Source organism: Watersipora subatra, chromosome 1 (genome assembly GCF_963576615.1).
Source record: "Watersipora subatra chromosome 1, tzWatSuba1.1, whole genome shotgun sequence".
NCBI classification, from domain to species: Eukaryota; Metazoa; Bryozoa; class Gymnolaemata; order Cheilostomatida; family Watersiporidae; genus Watersipora; species Watersipora subatra.
In genome coordinates this window covers 26,241,627-26,252,949 of record NC_088708.1, presented here as the reverse complement: position 1 = coordinate 26,252,949, position 11,323 = coordinate 26,241,627, and the positions used below count along the sequence as shown (strand labels likewise).

General features: G+C 36.5%; 1 protein-coding gene across 3 annotated transcripts in view; it reads left to right on the top strand.

Moving 5' to 3' along the window:
* The window catches only part of LOC137393339 (methyltransferase N6AMT1-like), an 89,489-nt gene that overhangs the window by 9,175 nt on the left and 68,991 nt on the right, over positions 1-11,323 (top strand). For all 3 annotated transcript variants that reach the window (XM_068079856.1, XM_068079848.1, XM_068079865.1), the window contains exons 6-8: positions 953-1,094; positions 1,330-1,429; positions 4,995-5,126. In XM_068079856.1, the coding sequence (XP_067935957.1) occupies positions 953-1,094; positions 1,330-1,429; positions 4,995-5,028 (276 nt within the window). In that variant the 3' untranslated portion in view covers positions 5,029-5,126. The remainder of the gene's footprint in view (positions 1-952; positions 1,095-1,329; positions 1,430-4,994; positions 5,127-11,323) is intronic.

Genomic DNA, 11,323 nt, shown 5'->3' with positions numbered 1-11,323 from the left:
GTATATTTGTGAAAATATTTCGACGAATAAGGTTGCATGAAAGTGTAAACAAAAACCATCTCTCACTACTACATCACATTGGAGCCGTTTTGGAAAGAGAATCCAAACTACGGCGGTCTCGTGTGGCTGCGATTAACTGTTCGTTTTTTAGCTTTAAAGAGCTTGTAATCACATTTTCACATATTTGGCACCTACAACACAACAGAGTAAAGGTAAGGCCACACGTATCGTGTAATTTCAACTAATCTGGGAAATTCCATTCGTACGAAATTTTTGACCTGCCACACGGATTTTCCCCACCACGGATTCGTACGAAACTAACTTTCAACTAGCCAATCAGAACGCGGTGATAAATTGAAGCCGATTCCGTTTCAATCATTTGCTTCAGTACAAACATGCGCAAAAGAAAACGACCTTCAACATTCAACTAACCTTTTCAACCGACCAATCAAACAACAATTCGTAGGAATTTCTCACGTTTCGTCCAATTCAGGATTCGTTCATCGCGCGCAACCAACGATGGACGAATTCGTCCAAATGCCAATTCGTACGAATCGTTTCGTCCAAATTTTGCCGATTTCGGGAGAATTTTGTCTTGTGTGGCCCTACCTTAAGACATGGTGAATCTTTTCATATCAAATAACTGTAATGTGAATTTTGTTGCAACCTTTAAAGAAATGCATTGCACCCAATTAATAATTGCGCTGGTGTCATTTGTGCCATTTTTCTGTAGACAAAGGCAATTTATAGATGGCCAATTAGATGGCACCTTGAATGCCTGCTTGTGTTGAACAATATTGAGTCCGTAGGACTTTATATCTCTCTTGTCAGTTTATTTTTACTTAATGTTATATTATGTTACACGTAATTGTGAGAGCTTTTGTTTCTACCTTCATCTTAAATATTCGCAATGTCAATCAATTATATCAATAAAGTATTCTCGTACATGTAGGTTGGGATAAGCGACATTTCAGCATCTTGGGCTGGGGGTGTTGATGGAAGAGAAGTTCTTGACAGGTTCTTGCCACATGTGGAAAAACTTCTTTCTTCCAATGGAGTCTTCTATCTTGTTGCCATTAAAGAGAACAAAATTGGTAAGAATTTTATTTTAGTAGCTATTCTTAGCAGTATTTTTAACCCAGTTCCTTAGACTGCTTTGCACACCTGAAGATCCATGACAGTATATGCGTAGTATATTCGATATTATTGCAATGGAGTACAGATATTAATTTAGCTGTCTCTATTGTTGCAGAAACTATAAATGTATGTTAGTGTAGATAGCTGGCAGATCTATTTTTATTTTGACCACATGCTAGCCTTTTGTTTTAGAAGAGATTCAAGAGCATCTAAGAAAGTTTGGTCTATCCATGAGCCTTGTAATGGACAGACGTTCTGGACCTGAGCACCTGATGGTTCTGCGCTTTGAAAGGTAAAGGTATCTGCTCAATGACCAAGGTTTCGACTGACTCATTCTATCCTATGAACGATCGATGTATAATTTTAGCTCAGATAGGATTTCTAACACAGGCGCTCACCAATCCTTATCTAAGCTGTTTCCATAAGACTTTTTAATAGCTATAGAGTAATACATAGGCTTAATTTCAGCTTAAATACATGTTCTCCTTTTATTGATAATGAGGTGGCCTGAGAGGTTTATAGCCTAGTTGTGGGCTTATAAACTTCAGTTAGCTTTCAGGCTAAATTTACATGACCCGGGCTAATGCTCTTAGAAGCTCAAAGATGATAATAATAGGGCATTAAATTTATTAGCTAGTTGAGTAGATATAGTAGGTTTCCATACAGTGATAGCATACACTCCATACACTCTCACGTGGAACTGCAATGCCATCATGGAAACACCTGTGTCACTCTCATTCTGGTGTGATTCAATGTTGCTGTTTGGAGGCGTAACACACTTGCAATGCGCTAGCTTTGTGCCACAGAAACAACCTTTGCGACTAATGGGTAGGTTAAACCATAGATCAACCATTGGTTAAAAATGCAATGTTGACATAAGGTGTTGCACCATCGTCGCTTTACTATGGCACCCTATGGAAACATGATCTGTTTGTCAGCCCGGTGTAGCGCTTTGACACTGGGCCTGACAGGTTGCCTGCAAAAGCCTGGCAATGACAAATGCTGTCTATTTAGAGAAACCGTTTTGGGTAGAAAAGTTCATTTTGCTCATCAAGAATTTGTTGTAGTATGTCTTTCATATACAGTGCACCCTCGAGATACGATGTTAATTCGTTCCAGGGTTGGCATCGTATGGTGAAAAATTCGTATATCTGGATATAAAGACCATTGTAATTATACAATGCAAACACCCCCTGGTAAAAATCATCAATTTTTTTTATAAAAATGTGTACATATTGACAATTAGCAACAAAATAGTATTTTAACTTTAGTAATTATAGTTACCTAAAGTAACTGTATTGTATTTAGTGTATTTTAATGGTTATGATCTGCAATAAAACGCAAAATTATAATGTGTGTACCAAATGTAGTACGTACGGTAAGGAGTTCTTGCCTTCAAAAGGTACGCATAACATAAACTTTGAATTCACTTCAAGTAAGTTTAGCTTGCTAAGCCTACACTTAAAACTAATTTTTAGTATGTATTTTGAACTATTTTACTGAATTTCAACTTTTTATTGTGAAATTTTATCCTTCAGCAATTCCTATCTTCACTTTCACTGTAAACTTTAGCCTATCTGGTTGAAACCTTTTTCGACCTAAATCAATAAGGCCGAGCGATGCAGTTATAGAAAGCGGCCTCTCGCACACTTGACCATTTAATGGCTACTGAAAAGAAAAAGAAAATTATATTTTCTATACTGGACGTACATACCTTTGGAGTAACGTAGCTGGTACATGTAGCGGGTAAAGCAGAAAGGAGGCAAAAACGTATCAATGCTAATTATGGTGCTGTAAACTTGAAAATAAATTTAAAACGTAATGAATTGGAATTTTTTAGCACACTAAAAGAAGTTGTCCATTCCTGTCCAATTTTTCTACGAAAAAATTGATGGTGCAATGCAGAAAATTGCTAGCTAGCGCTTGTAAAAGGATCCAGAGAATGTGGTACAGTAGTTTGTCTTGTATGAAATGTGCACAAGAATCAATGTAACCATACATACAAAGTTTGTATGTATTTATACCCTATGGGGGGGGGGGGGGGGACAGGGCTTTAGCAAGTTTCAGAAAGTAATGTGGATGCGTCAACTATCTTGAGTAGCTAGTTATATGAGTTACATACATACATACGATGAATTGTATTCACGTAGAAGATAACAAGCCCATATGCAAAGACATGGTTAAACAAGAGAATATAACATAAAATCAAAAATAAACAAATAAAATGAATAAAATATGAAAAACATGCCACACAAGAGATAAATAATATATATTATACATGCATTGTTTTAGTGTACCAGTCCACATCAGTAAATTAAACACTTGAAACATTTCTGCGAATGTGGGATTTTCTGTATCTTCTACATCCTCGCCTCTACAAAATGGTTGCTCCTTTTGAATGCTGATCGCGTGCATGACCTAGCTCATTCAAATCTTCAGTCAGAAGCTCTTTATTGTGCTTGCTTTAATGGAGTTCTTATTTTAATAATAATTGCAAATGCCGATTGGTTGCGATCATATTCCTTGACAATGTTAATAATACCGGTCCCTTCTTCTTATTTACGACATCCAACTTTGTTGACATAGAAATCATTTTTCCTTCGTTTTGTAACGTTTGTATCGGTCTCAGATTCCATAGATAACGAATTAAATGTAGATAGTTGTAGTTATATATGTATGCTGACTTGAAAGTTTATAGTAAAAGCTATAATAACGCTACAAATGAATATTTGCTCTCGCTTGTGTATTTTACACGAAATTTTCCACGCGGACATGAGAGAAGTCGATCATCGTGTCTCTTCTAAACGTTCTAAGAATGTTTTTGGCAAACTATATTTCGGTGTCTTTTTTATTTCGACGTGTGTTATGAGCACACCGACGGCCAAATTATAACTCGGGCGGAACTTTTTTCAAATTCGTATAGTGAAATAAAATTCGTATAGCGAGGTGAAGATATCATAATATTTGACTTCGTAAGGTGAAGAAATCGTATATCAGGGTAATCGTATCTCGAGGGTGCACTTTATGTTGTTGTTTTCATAGATTCTTGTTTGAGAATGCTAAATAATGTTCAATAACTTTTGAATATTGATCAGATTATTAGTTCTTTGTCATCAGGCCGAGTATTGCGTGCTTTCCTTGTTAAGAATCGTTATACATACATAACATCAGCCATTTCCTCTACTAACTTACTCAACAGTTGTGAAAATGCTCCTTATTCAACAAAAATGGTTTTGATGTAACTAACTACTGTAATCAAAGATCTAAACACTTTATTATACTGAAATGTCCACAGGAGTAGAGAATAAGTCGACTAATAGTTCACCAAGTGTAAAATCACAGTTAATAAAAAGGCCTCATAACTCTCAATATGATGATGTGTTAATGATGATGCGTTAATGATGATGCGTTAAGGATGATGCGTTAATGATGTTCTGTTAATGATGATGCGTTAATGATGATGCGTTAATGATGATGCGTTAAGGATGATGCGTTAATAATGATGCGTTAATGATGATGCGTTAATGATGATGCGTTAAGGATGATACGTTAAGGATGATACGTTAAGGATGATACGTTAATGATGATGCGTTGATGATGATGCGTTGATGATGATGCGTTGATGATGATGCGTTGATGATGATGCGTTGAGGATGATACGTTAAGGATGATACGTTAAGGATGATGCGTTGATGATGATGCGTTGATGATGATGCGTGATGATGATGCGTTAATGATGTGTCATGACCTTCATGCTCTACTGAAACGGTGAAATGACGCATGTGCATCCCTACACCTACGCATGCGGTCGTTTTTTATTGCTCAGTCTTTACAAGTCTGTTAATGTCTCTTTGTAGGTTACATGTGGCTTTATTGTGTAACGGTGACTGACTTGGGCCTAGTAACAAAAGCTGTACACTCTTCGTCAATGGCTACTGCAGCAGTTATGACATTAAACTCTGAGCGGGATAAATAAATGGGCCAATTTGGTGAGTGACATTGAATCATTTTCTAGCTGAATTACTCGGGTATTAATTCACATGCTATATTATGATGAATATTATTGTTGGTGAAAGGTACATGAAGCGAACCAATTGTGAGCTGTTTTTGAAGCTTCTGTTACGCGAATGTGAATAATACTGATCAGGTAGTAAGCTATTACAGTGTGAATTTGATAATCCTAGAAAAATTATCATGTGCCCAAAGCTCTTCCATCTACAGGGCTGATCTTTTTAAAGTTGTTTTTCTTTAAGTGTAGCAAGCCCTTGAAGGCTTTGTGATGAATCAATCGATGACTGATGATTGTTTTGGGCAAGCAATCTCTTGAAATACTTGCTTACTTGTACCTGGAATGTACATAATTGATGGCAATACACGAACAAAGTAGACATATCTAGCTCTAGATTCAGTCTCGTTGATTGAGTCCAGCATATTGTGACTGATGTGGTTTGGTTAGTCAGTTAGTTTGTTCTGGCGGTTTTCTAACATTTTGACATTTAATTTGTTTTACAAGTTACATTTCTTTTGATTACATGTTATTTTGCTTTTGTCATTTTATGGGGTGTTTCTATTATTTGGGATTGATAAATCTTTTCTGTAATTTTTTTTCTCTGAATTTTTTCGAATTCACTCCTTCACTTGCTAGAATTTTGTATTTGTATTTAGAATACCACAGCCTGCCCACCTGTCCACAGCCTGCCAACCTACTAGTTCACAGCTGCACCTATAGTGGGCTTTCATATTAACTGCACACTATAAATGCGACAATCCTTATGATGCTATTTTAGCAACGCTAGTTTTTCAGTTTTACCGATGTAGAAATGTTCTCACTTCCATTTTATAGTGATCAAGTACAAACTCTTCAGCTTATAGATTCATTTCTGCGTATCACAAATGTTCGTTAGTATATTTTCTTTCATCAGGTGTCTCGTAATCTGTTTCACATGGTACAATGCCATGTGCTTCATCTTCACTAGACTTGCTCTTTTCAGATATCGCTCAGTTTTTTGACGCTGGTGTGGTCTCTTTTTCCTTTTTCCATATTTATCATTTTTCATCTCCATTTTTCTAGTGTGTCAGTCACTGACAATTTTGACCCTTGCCTATTAGTGGCTCTGGTCCTACTGAATTTTTAGGGGGCGGCTTTGGGAATAGGTATAATTTGACCTGGCATTATGCTACTTGATGTTTTTCTAGCTGCGTCAAGATTAAGTGGGAGTTCATCAGATTCTCGCAAAATCGAGTCTGCTTCTTGAATGATGCAGAAATGCAATATTTCTGCTTGGGTTGATCAGTAACACTTGCAGTCATGATCCTGAAATATTTCTGAAACTAGTTGCGACTGAGACAGGTGTCTTTCTGGCTTCTAAAAGGGGATTTTTATTATATTTTTGACTAGTTAAATCTATACAACATTAATGAAAAATGTATAAATTGATCTAGTTAGTAGAATCAAGTAAATTTCAATATGAAACTGGAGGTGCTTCATCTGCACTTTCATTTGTTATCACATCTATGATCATAATTTTTGATCTGCATGCTTGCGCAGGGTACATTTTTTTGGTGATATTCAGCTACCTCCATTCCAAAATGATAGTACATATCATTGTTCTTCTCCTTGCTAGCCATCCTTGTACTGCATTGTGGATGGCGTTTAATCGCATTTGTAAAGTCGGACAGTGGTGTGCATGCGAGCTCGGATGCAAGGATGTCATAAATGATGCTTATTTCACAACTTTTAATGTTTTACATATACTTACTGGAAAAAATTTTATGCAATCCTTTTTGTGATTGGTCACATATCATTCAAGGTGGGTGTTGGTGTTGGTGATGGCGCTGATGAAGCTGCAGAAGGCTCCATAAGCCTGGGTCCGAAGGGGTTTGGCTCCCAACAATATCTATAAAACCTGCTTCAGAGCAGGTTGCCTCGAGTGGCTCATCACTCTGTGTCCTAAAATCAAGTTGAAAAGCAATTGAACGACAAACCATTACCAAAAATTTAGAAAGCTAAATCTTAAAAACATTAACCAAATATATTAACTTAGAATTTTTGTCTTTTGCAATCCCTTAATCACTGCAGATGTTCCCACAGTGATCATTTGTCAGTGATTGTCCATTACCACACTTCCTATGACTTTCTTCCTTGTGTAGGTACGGTGCAAATGTTTTTCGACTATCTTTTCAACATTTTTGAATAACAGTACCTGCAAAATATTAAGATGTAGGGGTAAAACTAAATAGCGAGATAGCAGAATAACTACGTCAAAACTACTTTACATGCTTGATGCAACAACACAGACCCATAAAGTATCTCATGAATTTATATGCTATTATCTGGTGAGAACGATACTCACAGACAAGACCCATACACATGGAATAGCCATCTTCAGGGTTGCCTAGTTGATTGGTTATCTGTGCAACTATCTGATTGAAAACATTCACCTTGGTATTTTTTGTATGAAACGAAAGTCATATAGATAGATGATATGATAGAAAAGTATGAAAACGGTGGGTCGCATAATATATTTGATAGACAGGCGTGGGGAGGGCGGCATAATATTATAACAAAGCGCATCAACAATGATGTCACGAAATATGTAAGTTTTAATATAACCTGCTAACAGTTTCTCTTACCGTGTTTCATGACTTAAAAGATGCATTTCTGTATGGAATGTACCACAATCTCAGCAGGACATTGAGGAAAAAATATACATAGATATTTACATGGATTGAAGTAGATTATTACAGAATATTAGATTTTAGCTGCTCACTGCCTAATAACTAATAATAACCCACACAACGTAAGTGAGCATAAACATCGAAAACCAAACCGTCAAAGTTTACTCTTCTTCAAACCAGAAAATCCATTGGCATCACTAGATCCTAGGAATAGTCTTATTTGATGGCACGTCAAATAGTACTTAAACTTTGTTGTCACAAAGTTAGCTTCCCAGTAGCAATGTGACAGGTTTGAAAAGCTTCAAGTGTCAGAGGTGATAATCAAACGACATATTACTCAAATTCTTATCAGCGACAGAGATACATCGTTGATTTTTTTGTCTGTAAATTTATTTTGGCGAGTATAGATAAATGTGTATTGTATAAACCTCAGAGCTTGACTGCCCAAACTCTGTAAAACCTCTGCCTATTTATATGTTTTGTAGCTGAACATTCTAGAAACGTCCAGTAGTAGAAGCTTTTAGAATCATTATTGCTTATAGAACATTTTCAGACTACCCTAGTAGCATAAGATGTAAACAATTATCATAAAGTATGAACCGCTCACTATGACTTGCGAAAACATCAAGAAAAAAAAACAGGTATGCGATAGATACATCACAAATACACAGCCAAGCAATTGTTTGTGCAGCTTATTTAACACTAAACCATTATGTCAGTGTTGTAAACCAGAATTTTTGACATTCATCCATTTTTTCATCCTGACCTAGTTCAGAAGGAGTTTGTTTTCTAGCCGCTATAACGAAATTTTACTATTTTGTTATCATAGATGCCTTGCTTTTCCAGGCATTTGATTTTTTGTACACGTTGACAAACTTTTCTTTGTCATTCAACGAAAACACCACCCTTCCTAGCCTTTATATTGCTCAATTCTGTGTTCATATGCTAATTTTCTGGCTTCGTTTCTTATCATTTTTGTAGACACACACCTGCCTGAGCTCCTTTCATATGCTACCTAATTTTTATTTCCTCATTAATGGCAGGCTAGTATGGTGCTGGAAAACGAAGGTTAGGGTTCACTCCCTCCCCTAGTTTATTTTTTGGTGCCACAGATAATGTTCCACTATTCCACTTTCCGATTCTTATGAGGTTTGTCTGTCAAAATTTTGGCCTTAGATTTTTTGTTTGTTCCCGTGCATGGACTTGTCTTTGAAAAAGGAAGAACTTGTTCTGCCACAATGAGAATGTTTTACATTCAATCCTTTGAAGTCCTTTGATTCATTGAGACTTACGAGTTGCTTGAGTCAGCTAAATCCTTTTTCTACAGAGGCTGGTCTGTTGATATTGCTGCAACAGATCAGATATTGTTTGCCTGATGGCAAACAACATCACGGATCATTAGAACATCCGGATCACGGCAAACACATCCGGATTCCGCATTAATGGTTGAGCATCAATGGTCGAGCAGATGAGTTAGCCGCCTCATAAATTGTGATATTCCAGGCTGGATTGCTTCTCATCCATTCATTTTGTGATTTATGCCTGTATGTCTTTAGAGCACCAAATCACACCTATCGTGAGGCTGGGTCCCGTTTTGAAGTACGTGTATGTAGCGGAAGAGTTAACAGATTAATACCAGACTGTTTGTATAGGGCTACAGCAGGATGAGAGCAATGAGAAATGTGATGGTCAAAAATTAGCAAACCAAGGTTGGTGGTAAAACAAGGATTATTTTGCATAAAAAGGGAGAAATCTTTTTATAAATATTTCGTTGTTCATAAATCCTGACTTGAAAGAAACTCCCTCAACTTCTGGTACAGCATTATTAAGAAATGATTTTTCCTAAACACGTGGTTGAAAAATACAAAATGAAGGATGGTGATTCCATGCGGCATTTACTGAGCAACGAAGGATTACCTGTTGACGTCTTGCGATTTAATGGAAACAACCTATTCTATAACCATTTCTGCAACAATTTTGTCAGGATTTTGCACTTGCAATTCCTGTTTCATGAACCTTATAGATATTGTGAAGGATTTTCCCTAATACCAATGTATTAATACACCTTCCAAAACTAGTGGCAATGGTTTAAATGCTGTCAGACTAATATTGACCCTAATATTTAAATAGGCCTAGATAACTACTCTAAACTGTGATGGACAGTGTTAGAGTAGCCACATAACCTTACAAGGAAGACTTCCTGGTTATTGATAATGCCCGTAGCTACTCGAAACTGTGATGAACAATATTAGTGTAACCCCATAACCCGAAAGGATGACTTTTGTGCTATAATTGCCACTTCAATAACGTAGCCCTATGTAATTGAGACAAACAATTAACATAGGATAGTCAACTTGACAGCAATACGATGGCTATGGAAGTTGTACAAACTCAAACAATATCTGAGACAATCAGATTTGATAGAACAGCGCTGTCCGGTGATAAGCCTTACTGTTAGTCTAGAATAGCATAGCGCGTGACTAAAATCTCTTATCCACAATTTAGATTGATAAATATAACAAGCTTAATTTCACAGATTATAACTTATATTTACTAATTCAGACTAAGACATACCTTTTATATAGAATAAGACATAGAATGGTATTCGGATAGGAGCAGGAACAAGACTGAGTAAAATTATAGTAACACATTATTTTATACCTTCTAAACATAAAACAGGGGACCAATAAACTTAAGTCTTTATTTCCCTGGTCCAATCATTGTTCTTTCACGTTTAGGCTATTCACTCTGTGGTTCCGAAGTCTGCAGAAATACCAAGCTGACCATCGTGCCTAACAAACAACATGATTCACCATTTCGTAATTTCAATCTACCGGTGGTTTGTCACGAAGAAGGCAAAATACTCAGCCAAACAAAAATTGCCAACATATCACATACATAATATATGCTATAATTCCATTACACAGCCCCTTCCGTTAAATGATTTAAATTGAACAAGGCATTTAAACAAGAATGATAATAAAATTGTGTAACAATATGACTAATAAAAAGCAGGATTATTTATACTGTCAGAAATTTATGCAATAAGACTTTTCTTGGAGGAAATCTTTAGGCGTTCCTCCTTGGCAACGAGACGACGTATTTTCTTCAGTTTCATAAGTTCATCAGACATTGCCTCCAGACCCGGCTCCTTCTGTTTGATAACCCGGCTGATTTCCGTCATCGCTGTCATTGGATCGGGATGGCATTTTCGGTGCTGTAATAACTCTTGGTAGGTGTTTTCTAGATGGCCGCAGTCGCACATGTATGAAGTGAAATGGGCAGCGACATGAATTGCCTGGAGCAAATGTGCAGGTGTAGTTGGCATCAAATAACTCTAAGTGTTCTTCATTATTTATGAACACGCCCAAATACAAATGTGTATAAGATAAAGATATAAAATAATCTAGTTAGAGTTGAGCATATCTAAATATGAAGCTGGAGGTGCTTCATCATTTCCTTCGCCAACTCTTTCATTTGCTATAACATCCAGGACTTTTATTTTTGT